This window comes from Vulpes vulpes, chromosome 11 (assembly GCF_048418805.1).
Source record: "Vulpes vulpes isolate BD-2025 chromosome 11, VulVul3, whole genome shotgun sequence".
Lineage (NCBI taxonomy): Eukaryota > Metazoa > Chordata > Mammalia > Carnivora > Canidae > Vulpes > Vulpes vulpes.
Window position 1 is genome coordinate 65,906,788 of NC_132790.1, and position 15,899 is coordinate 65,922,686.

The window sequence follows — 15,899 nt, forward strand, 5'->3', positions numbered from 1 at the left end:
AGCTCAGAACACTTTATAATTCCATAACCTTGAAATGCAAACAGGATAGCCTGACTCTAGACGTTCACAGTGGGCCTTTGGAATGACTAGAGAACCTGTATCTACAGTTACTGACAACTGGAGTTACTACAAGAAGCATGTACCTTTCATAGGTCTCTTGTTACCCAAGAGTCTTATGTTTGAATATTTAGCAATAAACAGAAGTTTACTAATCAACATGCATCATAATCTTTTCTAAGTGTACAAATATAATTTATGATAACAAAAATCTTAGTTTATGAGGATTGGATAGAGACATAGAAAAACATAATGGCAGAAACAGGTATCTTATTCAAAAAGGTTCTAAAATTCCATGACTTTATTTCTCCCCACCAAGGCTTGTGTATCTTGCCCTTTGAGTCATCTATGCCAACAACCTCAGATTCTGTGTAGTAGCAACTGGAAAATACCCTACTGATGAATTTATATCTGTATGTTCATATCTGTTTAAACTATATCAACAAGGCCATTGACAGAAGTGGGAGGTACAGACTCCATTGACTCCTCCAATGCCACTTTGAAAGACAACATTCTCCAGTACGAAATCAACCAACTAACGTCATAAGCAACAAGAAGGGAGCCAGAAAACAAAACACACAGACATTCAGCCTCCACACAAACGCCTTTCCAAAACTTCGGTCAACCTATTTCACCTAGAAATATCTTTAAATTAAATATCAATCCTCAGCAAAGATTATCCAAACATATGTCATTTAAGCACATAGGATGCTCTCTATTGCTCATCTCTTTAACTGAACAGCAGCATATTCTCACCTTAGAAGAATTACAGCATTGGAAGAATTGCCCAATTAATAGTGAGATACCAACTCTGGGTGCAGAATGTACCTGCATAAAGTATCCAATTTACTAAATACAGAAAAACTGGGTACTTACAGCAGGATGTCCAGTACAGTAGGTGTAGCTGGCATGGGACTGGTAGTGCAAGCTTGCTCTTGGAAAGGAGTATGTGTTCCAGGCTGGTTGGCTGCTGTTCCACTGAGAGCTGAAGCCAGGGCTCATGGTCACTCGTGACTTACTAGTTTGATAGGCTCTCACTGTGGAGCTAGACTATCAAGAAGAAAGAAATGCAATGTAAAGGCAGCTCTGCATAAAACCCAGGTCAGCTATATATAGCAGCACATACTTTCTTGTATGACTGTGACACAGGCCTCAGCTGGTTAAGGGAAATGGCCGATTTCTTAAGAAGAGGCATTAAATATTGTTCTGACTAGGATAAAAGTATTTTCTCACTGTTAGAATTTTAACTGGATCACAAAGCACAAAGGCTTATTGAAATAGATCTTACTGAAAACAGTTTTTTTTTTCCAGTTGCAACATGCAACTCCATCCTTCAGAAATGAGATATATTTTAGTGGTGACAGCAGTGGTGATGCTGTCGATTATATAAATGTTTTTTCATCACAGCACTCACCTTAGAAATTCACCATCAGTCTCATCTGAATGCGGCAAACAAAAATCTTAGTTTATGAGAATTGGACTGAGGCACAGATTAGTCTCTGACTCTAAATTGTCTTCAATTTCTATGAATCCATTGCTCTCCTGTGGGAGGCATCAGCAGAAATCTGGACTTATTCCAAAATGTCACCATTCCACTACCTCAAGGCAGCAAAATGATGAAGGATTTGAAATCATCATTTACCCCCAACCAGCCATACCAATGTAATTAAAAACAGAGAAATAGGAAAATATCTATCAACTTGCCAAATGTTAAATATACGTGGTTGTTCATAATTGTGGACAGAGTAGAATGAACTGGAAACAGAACTCACTTGTATCTTCTGTCTTGCTTTGTCCTCAGATGGCCATGGCATAGAAGGCATATAATAGTTTCTTTTCAGCAAATGCTTTCTATCATCAAATTGCGATAGCTACTTACCCAAGTAGTACAGTAACTTCCACAATAAATGCTATTTATAAATCCATGAGTACATGCCAACTCAATCACTGGGAAAATGTGCTAATCTCATTGCCATTATATTCAGGAAACCTAGTGGGAAGAAACTTCTATCTGAGATTGTGTTTCCCATTAGGCTGGATTTTGATACCATTAGATACTTAGAGGAATGACTTTTCTGAAGACAAGTTGGACGTCTTAGAGTAACTGAAAGAAAGCAAGGACCTCAGCAATTGGAAGGTACCAGCTGGGCTATTTCTCTTGCAACAGTCTCGAAATATTTGGAAAGGGGAAAAGAAAATTCAAACAAGTGACTAACTGGGAAGCAATTTTAAATATTTAAACCTAAACCTAGAGAACACAGCCTTGTTGAGGTAGACAAGTTTTTTTGCTTATCTGTCTCTACTCATCCTCACCCGAACTAATCATGTGTTAGCTTCCCTGCTCAGTTAGAGGAGTCAGCTTCTCCCTTTCCCTCTCCCTTGTTCATGCTTGCTCTCTCTCTTAAATAAACAAACAAAATCTTTTTTAAAAATCAGGAATTTTGTGCATAGTCCTAGGTGTAGAAGCTCCGTATTTATATTAAAAAAATAGGGCAGCCCCGGTGGCCCAGCGGTTTAGCGCCGCCTTCAGCCCAGGGCATGATCCTGGAGACCCGGATAGAGTCCCAAGTCGGGCTCCCTGCCCAGAGCCTGCTTCTCCCTCTGCCTGTGTCTCTGCCTCTCTCTTTCTGTGTCTCTCATGAATAAATAAATAAAATCTTAAAAAATACGCTATTTGTATGATATATACTATTACTTCAAAGACTAAATGAGCCCACCCACAAAACTATCGTTGGCTGAAAGTATCTTGGTCTCTGCTCTGCATCTATGGTGACTAAAGAATCACTTTCACTAACTCCGTTGATTCTATGGGTAGCTCCTTCAAAACTAAACGTGGTTAGTTTCTTTATCTCTTTTCATATTTAGATCAGCTCAGGGGCCTTAAAATTCTTGGAAATTGTGTATGCACAAATAAGTTTGTAAATACTCTCATCTCTTAGTTTAATTATGTCCCTCTTAGTATCAGTCTCTCATCAATGATTTTATTCACAGTGGTCTTCTTCCTGCAAACTCTTTTCTGTCCCTCCTTTACAAAACTCACACTCAAGTTGTATCTTGTACTTGGTCCCATTCCCAAGGCCTCTAGCTTGCCTTCCTTCTCTCACATAGCCCTCCCAGTGTAGCTCAAACACTTTAGCATAGGTTTCATTGTTTTGTATTGTTCTCTCTATATGTAAATTTTAGTTCTCTAACCTGGCTGAGTCTAATGAGGTCAAGATCACATATCGCCTTTTTCCGCCACTCAAGATGTCTTTATCTTCCTTGCCCTTGAAGGCTCTGAAAGTGTTTATCTCCTTATCACTGCAATCATCTTTCCCTTTGACTCCTTGACCCTTCGACTGTACCTTTCTGTCTCACCTGCTTCCTTATCTTTCTATTTGCTCTCCCCCAATGAGGTCTTTTGCCAGGGCTTAATTTTCAGTTCTGTGCTATTCATTCTTTTAACTTTTCTCCTTTGTGATCTTATTCATGGTCAAAGCTTTAAGTATTACTTCTAAGAAGATGACTCTCAGATGTAATTTAGCATTATGTACTCTCTCCTAAAGTTCAGTCCCAAATCTTAAAGTATCTGCTGGATATGGGTATATAACTATCAATCACCACAAATAGAACCAAAGTTTAAATTACTGTGTATTAAATTAAATGACTATATTGTTTTACTGTAAAGTTTTACCTCCATGGGGTAAAATTATTTCTGTTAATATTATGGTATTATTTTGAAATCAACTGCTCTGACCCTTTAGAATGTCTATGACTCATTTCGCTGTCCTCCAACATTTATCTACTGCCACCAAATTCTACTGACTCTCTTCAGTAGATCTTGAACTGATGTTGCCCTTTCCATTTCCATTATGAGTACCCAGCTCCAGTATTTTATCAGTTTCTCTCCAAGTCACTAAAACTACATCAACAATCCTCTACTGTAAGCCTTAATTCATCCTCCATCATGATATTATATTAGTTTTCCTAGAAACCTGCTCTTATGGTATTACTCCCTAACAAAAAGGTCCACCAGTTCTCCATTCCCTCTGAGACAAAAATCCAAAATTCTAGTCTCCTTGAACATTCTTTCTAGTTTGACCCTAACCAACAATGCAAGTCTTATTTTTTATTCCTTTCTATACAATCTCAAGCTCCAGATAGATTCTTACTCCAAACAAGATGTGTCTGTCACACCTATTTACCACCTAGAATGTCCTCCCCTCCTCTCAGTTCCCCTGACCCTACCAGAATATCTTTTCTAGAAAATATATTTCAACCCTTAGCCACCAACCCAAAGGGACACTTTCACTTCTACTAGGCACAAACATAATTTTTTTTGTCATATTCATCTGGCTGTTTCATTTGTGTAGTACCCAGAAAATCAATGTCATGAATTCATCAGTAGAACTCACCAAATCCCCTAATTAGTCTGTCTGTCACACAACAATTCAAAGTCTCAACACACATCTTTGGGGATGGTTGTCTCAACTGTGTTTCTTCAGAAGGAGATCAAAATGCAAGAACTTGAGTACAAGTAGTTCATTTTGGAAATGATTCTAGAGAAAGTCAGTAGGAGACTAAGAAATGGGACAGAGAGAGGATGAGACAATCCATTTGCATCACTGAATAAGTTATATTTTCTAGAGCAATGCCATCAATTCTACTGGGAGGCTTTGGGAGACTGCGTAGAACACGTTTCAGTTATCTTATCAGAAGTGCAAGGAAACTGGGGTATTTAACCTCTGATTCCCATTCATCATTGGCTAAGGACTGCTCCTGGGAACTTTATTCCCCAGCACAGGCATAGCTGGCCTGGCCTACACATAGGCCAAAAGACAGTTCTCATGAAGAGAGTCCCATGAGATTGTTGAAATGCTCTGAGAAAGTAAGTGCCAAGCATTGATAGCATCAATGTTAGGTGGATGATTTCCTGAATTTTTTTTTTTTTAGATTTTATTTATTTGTTTGAGAGAGAAAGACAGAGAGCAAGTCAAAAAGTCAGAGCATGAGTGGGGAGAAGGCCAGAAGCATAAGGAAAGAGACAAGCAGACTCCCTGCCAAGCAGGGAGCCAAGTCTGATGTGGGGCTCAATCCCAGGATCCCAGGATCACGACCTGAGCCAAAGGCAGAAGCTTAACTGACTGAACCACCCAGGTGCCCTTCCCGAACTTCCTTATACCTGTCATAGGACCCCAGACACTTGAATTTTCCTTTTGCATGATTGAGAGCAAGGGGCTCAAAAATATTGGTCAAACTGGCTTGACTACACTACTGTTAAGAACTTGAAAGGACAAGGCACAAAAGAAAACATTGGGATGGCCAGTAAGCACACTGAGGAGGTGCTCAAAATCAATAGTCATCAGGAAAATATAAAATAAAGATACAATAAGATACCAGTTTATTTCCAGGGCAGTGGTTAAAACCAAAACCACTGACGACACTAAATGTCGGGGAGGTTATTGAGGACTTGGAACCCCCATACGTTGTCAGGGAAAAAGAGTATGGCCTCTGCTTGGTGGTTTCTTACAAATTTAAGCCTATTTCCACTTATGGCCCTGTAATTCTATTGCTAGGTATTTACCCAGAAGAAAATATATTTACACAAAAATACTGTACAAGAATGCACATAGCAGCGTTGTTCATAATAGTCCCATTCTGGAATCTATTCAATTGTCTATCAAGAGGAGAATAGTTAAAAAAAAAAGTACTTTCATATAATGGGATACTACTCAGCAATGAAATATAACAAACCTCTGATACAACTACATGAATAAGTCTCAAGATTGTGCCAAATAAAAAAAAGCCACTAATAGAAGAATAGATATGTGTGAGTTCATTTATATTAAGTTCAAGGTGAGGAAAACGTAGAACAATAGAAATCAGAAAGTAGTTGCTGGGAGTAGGGGTGAAGGAGAATTGATTAGAAAGGGGAATGAGGTAATTTTCTAGGGTAATGGAAATGTTAGCCATCTTATTTTGGGTGGTCATTACATGAATGCATACATTTGCCAGAACTCATCAAAGTGAATAGTCAAGATCTGTGCATTTTATGTCTTACTTATATTTCAATCAAAGTGAAATACACTGTGGCTGCAAAAGGCTGAATCTGAATTTTCCATGGATACTGAGGATAGAAATGTCTCATAAAACTGAAGTCCAATGATCTAAAAGTCCTAATTTTCTAGACCCCATAATTGGCTAGTCTGAGTTCTGCTATCTTTTTCCTTCTTGGTACACCCTCTGAGAGCAATGCCAGGGAGCATCTAACAGCCAAGAGGCAGGCAGCCAGAGAGAAGAGTAAAGAGTCTGGATAAAGAGCCTCTGAATAACCAAGAGCTGGCAGCATCATCTGGTGTCTGCCAACAGATCAGGGGTCAGGGCTGTTGGAGCAAGAAAAAATGGAGCACAGCACAAAGGAAGGGCCCTCTTACATGCTTCCAGAAATTACAAAGCTCCAGGGAACACTTGCTGTTCTCTCTACTCAGTCCGCGCTAGCAAACAAAAGAAAGATAAAGGGAGGGGCAGAAGGAAGCTGCACAAGGAAAAAAATGTAGTAAGGAAGAAGGTATAACACTAAGATTTCTAGACACAATTGAATGTGTTCTACAAGAGGATACAAAGATATAGCATTTATACGCAACTTACTACTTATCAGACACTTCTAAATGGTATATTTATACCACCATTATACTACAGGAGTACTGTGATAACTCATGTACTCCTCATAACAATACTGTAAAGTGGATACTATTACTATCTGCATTTATAGGCAAGGAAACTGATGCACCAAAGAAAAAAAACTGAGATAATTTACTATGTAAGGATACAGAACTACTTACCAGTTAAGTGGATTCAAATCTAGACAGGGTAATCCATAGTCCATGTTCTCAGTGATGCTACTCTTACACTGTCTTAATTTGGATTCTCTCTAAAATAGATTCTAGGGATGTCTGGGTGGCTCAGTTGGTTGAGCATCTGCCTTTGGCTCAGGGCATGATCCTCGTCTGGGGATCAAGTCCCACATCAGGCTCCCTGTGAGGAGTCTGGTTCTCTCTCTTGTCTATGTTTCTGCCTTTTTCTCTGTGTTTCTCAGGAATAAATAAATAAAATCTTTAAAATAAATAAATAATTTTTTTAAAAAAATAAAAAATAGTTTCTAAGCCAAGGACTGGTTTTGTTTTGTTTTGCTTTGAGGGAATTAATGACAAAAGTCAGGAGGAAAGGAACAGTGAGACTGGCTCAGAAAATGAGGATAAACTATCAGTGTATGCTCTTGGGATCAACGCTATAAAGCAAAAGCAGTGGAGTCTGCTGAGACATCTGAGAAGTGTTCAAAATGCCACCTAGAATTGTTCATGGAAAGAGGAGAGGTTAAAGCACTTATGAACTCGCTTCTGTCCCCCACTGGGTAACAGTTGCCCTCAAGGAAATGATCACCTCCAATGCTTTCCAAGCTGTATTTGGACATGGGATAATAAACTCTCTTGGCATCAAAGGAGAGCCTGGGACAGAGAGTTGAAAAATACACTGGTAGGATGCCATTAATGCTCGGTGGATTAGAATCCTCCGACACAGTTGGGTTGGAGTTGAAATCAAAGATGAGACGGGGATGGGACTGGGAAAATGTGATGTGGTTACCAGAGACAGCTACTGCCACCACCTCTCCACTTCTCTGAGAGTAAACACAATAGCAATGTTTATAGAACACTTGCACCCATGTGTGTTTTATACATTGTTTCTATGAATCCTTGGAACATTCCATGACCTAGCTGTTATTACCCACATTCTCCTGAAGAAAGAGGAGCATGCAGAGTTTAGTCAACTAGCCTGAAGACACACAGCTAGTAAGGATACAGACCCAAGGATTGAAGATTCAAAGGATGCAGAACTATGGCTGATCACACCATTAACGACTTGTCATCTTTAAAAAATAAGGCTTAGGAATAAACCACCTACTCCACTCAAAAATGGAGATTAAGAGAGAAAGCATAAAAGTAAAACCATAATGCATAATATCCCCTTTCCCTGTTGGTAATACCCATTATCACATGACCATGCTCTAAAGTTAACTCAAGTTCAACTATCAGTGATGACACAATAGCCAACTCAAACTGGCCACATATGCCTCCTTTAAAAGTTTCTTAGTCTCCATAAACAAATGCCTTCCTCAGCAGGAAGAAATTACAAGGTAACTCTAGAAATAGAGTCAATAAATTTAAACTGTAATTTCTTTAAGTATATTCCAATGGTAACCTAAATATCCTGGTAGAGTTTATATTCTTTTGAAATATATAGAATGTACTTGTATGTACTAATAGAGCAGAGCCATATAATAATTATTGTAGTAGATGTGTCTCACTAGTTTACCAGCCCAGCCAGTCTTCCCATTGCTCCTGCTAAACACAGCATATGCCTATATAAATATGATTGTTTCTGGTGACACCACCCCCTATCCTCAACCTGAGTCTGGTGGAACTGGGTGATCATCTGACCCAACCTGGGCCAATCAGATGATGTCTCCTGGAAATATGGAATTATCATTCGTTGACTCATAAATTTCCACTAGGTACTTGAAATTGGAAGTGATATAAAGGTAGAAATGGGGTTTGGTTGTATGAATGTAGAAACAAAGCCTTTCTGAGGGCTTGTGAGGGGGAAGGGGGGCAAACAATCCATAGATAATAACAGAGACAAGAGGTAAGAGACACTCTTGCTTAAAGGAGATGAAAGGAACATTTCAGTTCTGGAGGACTTTTATAGTTTTTGGCTCCAGTCTCTTGCAACACTTGGCTGTACTCCTGATCCTGAGTTCCATAAGATATTACTGTATCCAGATATTAAATCCTTCTTTCCTGCTTAGGAGATCTCGGGTAGAAATTGCAATTAAATGACCACTGACTGCAAAGAGAAAGGAACAGATGTGCAGAAAGAAGCAGGGCTGAGACCAGGACATCCAGATGGAGAGAGAAACCAAGGGCTTTCTTGGTTCTCATTAGGCCTGTAACATGTTTCATGGGAGTCCTGTGAACCATTCTGGTGACTACCTCCATGCCTTCATTCATTTGAATGGATTTCCCTTCCTAACAACCAAGTTGTTGCTTTTTGGACATTGGTATTCTTTCTTTTTGTCCGTGTACCTTCATTTTTCACCTGTAAAATGTATTTACCGTTCTTCTCTTTGGCATTTTAAATCAGGATTTCCAGCTGACATTAGGGACTTGGTGATCCTTCACTGAAGATTTTAAAGTTGTTTGTGTTCTGAAGCCAGCAACATATAAGGAAAGATAAAACTTGTGAACCAAACGTTACACATAAAAAGGCACTTTGGGTCTACCAGTTAGCAGAAAACATGACAAAGTGCACATGAGAGATGGCAATCAGCAGATGGTGAAAAATTCAGAACCATAACGTATATCTAGCTTCGAATCCTAAGACATAATGTTGTAAAAGGGATCCACATTGATATTTTTCTGTTATGCTTTTTTCCCAATTGTTTTTTTTTGTTTTAATATCATATTACTAACACTGTAAAAAGGGAAAAGTAGTCAATATTTACATACACACATACATATATGTGCCTACAGCCACACATATGCACATATGTACCCACACACAGACATAAATTTCTTAAGGACCCACAATGAACTTTTTTAGTAAGCAAATGTCAACATGAAGTTCACAGAGAGGCTAAATGACTTCCTGTGTGTGTTTATTTCCCTGTACTGCCCCTGAGGAAGTCTAAAAAGAACAGTTTCTACCCAACTGCTCTCAGGGTTTCAATAGGTTTTCCAAAGCTCCCTCCCCACCCCGCGCCCCAAGCAAAGGATTCCTGCTGTGAAGTTTCTAAAGATTTCACTTACAACCAGCCCCAAACAGAGGCTGAATGGACAGTAAAACCCACACCAAGCCTCTCTTTGCACCCTGTGTGGGACAAGTGGTTACTTTGTTCATTTACAAAGGCTGGGAGAAAGAGGGAGAGAGAGGCAAACTGCCCCTATGGTATAAGAAGCTTCTTTCAAATAAATCCTTTTAAAAATGGATCTAAATCATGACACTCAGAAGGAAGGAGGCTGCACAAGGAAATGGGGAGCGACTTCTAAGGTCTTCTCACACCCCATTGCCCCAGAGGAACAGAGAAAAGTTTTCTCTTCTCTGACGCATTATCTTTTGTAACATTCCTCAAAGATGAGTCTCTTGCTTGGTCTCCACAGATTCCCTTCTCTGAGGAAAACGAGGCCGTTCTGTTATTGTTATTGTTGCTTCCCTGACAGGGGGACTGTCTTTATTTTTCCAACATCGCTTCTTTCATGACTTGTAAATATAAAGCATCTGAGTGATTTGCTTGGCTTATCAGAGGCCCTTTTTATAAAACGATCATAAAACATGGTGCTTTCTGGCACTTCATTCTATTGTTATCGTCTAGTTCAAAACTTCAAAGGGTGGAATGTGATAGAACATTCTGTATGCTCTGCAGACACATTTGGGGGAGGGCTCTTGCCAGGCACTCTGGTGGGATCCCAGCCCCAACTGAAGACTATTCCTAGACCAGGGATAGGTCATCCCGGGCGACTCTTCCACTCATCACTCATATCTGATGGGACCAGGTAGTCACCAGCCCATTGTGACTCATCAGATGCTCTCTTAGACACTGGGAACTGCCACTTAGTAATGAGTAAACCTCTGTCAGGGTAAAGTAAGAAAAAGCTCTGACCACTATGAGTACAAATTATTAGAATGGCTGAGAGTACTTTGGAGACTGGAAAGAGGGTTTCTGGCATGAATGTCAATGGAGAGGAAATTTCACATTCTCTCAGCTACTCTCACATACTTATCCAAGAAAGAAATCAGGTAAGTCAAAGTTAGGCTCTGTTCTCTCCTAGCTGTTTAACTTTGGTAAATCCCCATACCCTGAGGATACTGGGCATGGCTATGTAGTCATGTGTTACAGACAGGACTGGCTCCCAAGCATGCAATTGTTACTAGGTTTTTAAATATTTATGTCAGAATTTCTAAGGGCCTGATGGAGCAGGATGTGCCTTTTCCCCGACCTGGCAAAAGTGGGGGGCTAACAGTAGATGTAGCCATATTGGCTGGTGGTGAAAAATAGCCCTCTAGTTCTGCATCTTTGTTACCTTACCCTCTCTGAACGGGAGTGGACAGCTGCTAGATGAGCTGCCGGACTGGCATCACTGCCTGTAACCTAGACCAGCACAGTGGCCAAACTCAATGTGCCTTCCAAAGTGGAAGAGTTTTGGTAAAAATGCAGAGTGAAAGGAATTGCAGATGAGGGCAAAAGAATGAATAAACGGTTATGCAAAGAGGGAAATCTGATGTTACATTAACACTGTGAAAGAGGCTGAGAGCAAGAGATGGTATTGTCTCAGCTCAATTATAACAGATGCCTGAACTGGCAGAGACAGGTATTTGCTGAGACCACTCCTGCTTTCTTGGAACCTGACAAGATCAAATGGAAGCCTGCAATCCTGAGTGCCTTGCCCAGGGAGACATTCTTCATATAATGTGATGATGAACTGGACTAATTATTAATTGCTAAATGTGATTCTAACCACAGGCCAGTATCTTTTGAGCTGTATGGCATTTGCTGTGAGGGGTCTGTGGCCAGAAACCGGGGATATGAAACAATGGAAAACATATTCATTGGTTTCTGTCTCTGGTTTCAAGCACAGAGCTCATAAAGTCCTTGTAATTTCATAAATGAAAAGAGTACTAGGAGCATCTTTTGTTCTAATATTTGGTCTTGGATCCTAGTTCCTGAGACAGAACTCCTAAATCCCTTGGGAAATCCTGGGTGGTGACTGGATTTTATGTTCTAAGGAAGCAACTCTTGGAAGGCCCCTGGATGGGTATTGGTCACCAGAAAGACCATGCATGATTAGAAGTTTGGAACTTTCAGCCCCAACCCCATTCTCCAGAGAAAGGAATTGGTAGAAATGGAGTTAATGAGTTTCAGGCCACTGTGGCGAAGTGTCCGTAAAATCCTGAAAGTGAGGAGTTTGAGTGGTGGAGCTTCAGGTTGGTGAACACATAGAGGTACTGGCAGAGTGCACGGAAGCTCTGCAAGCCCTCCCCCATACTCTGCCCTACATGTTTCTGCCATCTGGATGTTAATCTGTAATTGCTTATCATATCATTTTATTTTTAAAAAATTGGTAATGTAGTAAGTACACTGTTTTTCTGAGTTCTGTGGGCTTCTCTAGCAAATTAATCAAACTTGAGGAGGGGGTCATGAGAAGCTTTAATTTACAGCCAATTGCTCAGAAGCACAGGTGGTAGCCTAAACTTGTGACTGGCATCTCAAGAGAGTGTGTGTGTTTGTGTGTGTGTGTGTGTGTGTGTGGTGTGGGGTCAGGGGCAGCCGTGGGGGTGCAGTGGCAGGCTTGGGGGATCTGATGCTATCTTCAGGTGACAGTGTCAGAATTGAGTTACATTGTGGGACACCCAGCTCATGTCACAGAATTGCTTTCTTTGTGAAAAACCTTTGAACATTTGGTGACCAGAAGTATCAGAAGTAATGTGCTTTGTGTGAGTAGTTAAGGACACTCACAGGACAAATATGTTTTTCCTACTCACTCTTCCTATGCCTCAGTTTCCCCTTCTTTAACACTGGATGGATAACAGAACCTACCTCATAAGACGGACATTGGGATTAAATAAATTAATTAAATATTCAGTGCAGTATCATATATTCATCATATATTACTACTGATTATTATTGAATTAAAATGTTACTACTTATTTTTTATTTTTAAATAATACAAACATACAATTTTAAGGACTAGAGTTTATGAAAGCCTTCTTTCTTCCCTCCCTCCCTTCCTTTTTGCCTTCCTCTCTTTCTTCCTAAATGGAAAAAAAAATCAACCTAGCAAAGGCTAATTTCTTTATATCTGAGTAATTGATTCTAATACTTATTTTTCTTTTCCACACTAAAAGTCACTTTACAGCTAATTCCTGGCTCAGTGCACATTCAATGAGCCCAACCACACTATTGCTTCTGTGTGAGCGTGTTGGAAGTTAAAGTCACATAGAACATCCCTGGGGGACAGTCCCACAGCCCCAGAGTGACTGAGACGGGAATGGGCTGATTCCCCAAAATGAAATTAGCCTATAAAAATGACAATAAGATAAATGGAAAACGATTCTTACAAGTCTTTTAATAGCTTAACGTCAAGAGGTAAGCTAGTTCATCTGTTTTAAGAGGAATTTCAATGCTAGACCATGAGTGATGCTAGGGCAGGAGTTAATAATCTTCTTATCTCTATCATGTCTAGCACCCTGCAGATGTTCCACATGAATCATCCATCCACTCACTCATTAGACACTTATTTAATGAAGGCCTACAGTGGGCCAAGTATTGTGTAAAGGCTGGGACTACAACCATCAGAAAGAAATTAATAGAGATGAATAATTAGCAAGGGAGACAAACATTTGCATAAACACATAAATAGTGATCCAATTGTTTTAATGGGGAAGTAGGTAGTAAAATGGGAATTTTCACACAGCAAAGGGCCCTACTGTGTGGCAGTAGAGGAGGAAGTTGCAAGGACTGTGTATACTGCTGGGTATAAACTGGAAGAAGTGATATTTACAATAGGATCTGGAAGAGGGGCACCTGGGTGGCTCAGTTGGTTGAGCATCTGACTCCATCTCAGCAGGGAGTCTGCTTGAGATCCTCTCTCCCTCTGCCCCTTCCCACACTTATGCATGCCCACACTTTCTCTCTCTCTCCCTCTCTTTCTCAAATAAATATATCTTTCAAATAGTATCTGAAAGACAGAGAAGTGTTCCAAAATGAAGAAAAGACGAAGGTACTGAAAGAATGGCCCCAACTATGTGAAGTTTCGGGGACAAGAGATAGTAGGGTTAATATGGGAAATTCAGTGGGTCCAGAGTTAAAAGAAAGTGCAGTGTGTCCTAAGGCTGTTCTGGGGAAAGGCTCCAGGAACTGGAAAAGGAAAAAATTAATTAATTAATTGATTGATTAATTTTTAAAAATTGATTAATTTTTGAAAAGTTCTGGAAAGATAGGGAGGGCACAAGTACAGAAGGATTTTAGGAGTTTTTATCCAAGGGCAAAGGGTAACTAAGATGGGTCAATGATGGGATTTGCATCTAAGAGCAAATTGCCTAGAAGTCCCTAGAAAATAGATAGGGGCAGGGTCAGATCAAAGGTGGGGTTTGATTAGGAAGGGCATTCAGCAGGTGCAGAATAGAGGTGATAGTACCCTGAATCATGGTATAGATTTGGGATATATTTAGTATAGGCTGTCATTAGGACTTTTGGAAATGAGGAATGGGCAGAAAGGTGTGAACAATCACAAGTGATTCCCAGGAGATAGATGACACAGTCATCAGTTCATTTAAGGAGCAAACAAAGGTGATCATCGTCAGGAAGTAGGGTGGTGTCCCAGCTAATCCTCAAAGATAATAAGCTCGATTTTGAACCTATTGATGTTGAGATATCTATGTGTCTACAATGTTGAGAACCGTGGGTCTAGGGTTCATCAGAAAGCTCTGGGCTAGAGAATTGGAAACCTATCAGTAACTACAACTATGCAAATGAACTGAGTTGAGAAGGCAGAAAGCTTAAGGCTATCACCAAAGTTATTAGTATAAGCTTCTGATCATGAGCTAATTCAATTAGGCCCAGTATCTAAAAAATTAACTCCCATCGGCCAAAGATGTAAGGAGTGGCTTATTAGTGGAAAGTTCTATAAGATTACTGCTTCCATGCTGCAAAGTATGGCAAAGTACCAGGAGTGGTTTGCCCTTGGCATCAAGCTCATTCTATTAGTACCACTTACTGAGTTTTTCATTTTAAAGCAAACAATGCACTCCATGAAAATCATCCCAGACTGAAAAAACAAAACAAATTTGGACTAGGTGTCAGAGTATTAAGGCTAGAGTCACAAATGAATCTTAGTTTTTGTTTTGTTTTGTTTTTGGTTATTTATTTTTTGAGAGAGAGAGAGCATGTGCATGTGCCCATAAGGTGGTTTAGGGAGAGGCAAAGAGAGAATCTCAAGTAGGCTCCAGGCCTAGTTCTGAGCCCAAGGCAGGGCTCGATCTCACAACCCTGAGATCCTGACCTGAACTGAAATCAAGAGTTTGATGCTTAACTGACTGAGCTACCCAGGTGCCCCTGTTTTTGTTATTTTAAATGGTAATCATTACTCAAGTACTGTCCTACCCATCACATAACTTTGGTTATACTACCCCTTCAATGCAGCCTCACCAAGATAGACTGCCAGAACTTATGCATCCTTAATATTGCTACAGTTTATACTGTAGGATGTTATCATGTATTTGCTACAAACTATTTCATCAGTTAATTAAATAATAGGTATTTGTGGTTAACATGTGCAAGACACTGTGCCAAGTCCTACAGAAGTCATGAAGAAGTGACAGATTGTCATTCCGAGTAAATTTTCCAACATTTGAATGTATCAATAGATACTCAGTAAATGTTTATTGGAAGAACTGGCCCTACTCACCTCTTGTTATCAAAATTATTTTCAAATGTTCCACTGAAATCTGAGCTAGTCTGTTAAGTCTTACCCAATCTGTAGTCCTTTAGTGGATATTAATTGTTCTTTCACCTTTATTATCACATCATTTTGGAATTTATGCCATGTTTGTGTATGTGTGACAGGTATATCTAAATTTAAAAGTGTTAGGGGTGCCTGAGTGGCTTAGTTGGTTAAGCATCCAATTCTTGATTTCATCTCAAGATCTCAGAGTTGTGAGATCAAGCCCCCAGTTGGGTTCCATGCTGTACACGGGAACTACTTGGGATCATCTCTCTCCCTCTCCCAATGCCCTTCTCCTCTCTCTCTCTC

At 39.9% G+C, this 15,899-nt stretch overlaps 1 protein-coding gene across 20 annotated transcripts in view; it reads right to left on the minus strand.

Moving 5' to 3' along the window:
* Nucleotides 1-15,899, minus strand: part of RBMS3 (RNA binding motif single stranded interacting protein 3) — a 1,278,291-nt gene that overhangs the window by 766,025 nt on the left and 496,367 nt on the right. For all 20 annotated transcript variants that reach the window (XM_072726630.1, XM_072726631.1, XM_072726632.1 and 17 more), the window contains one exon: nucleotides 934-1,107. In XM_072726630.1, the coding sequence (XP_072582731.1) occupies nucleotides 934-1,107 (174 nt within the window). The remainder of the gene's footprint in view (nucleotides 1-933; nucleotides 1,108-15,899) is intronic.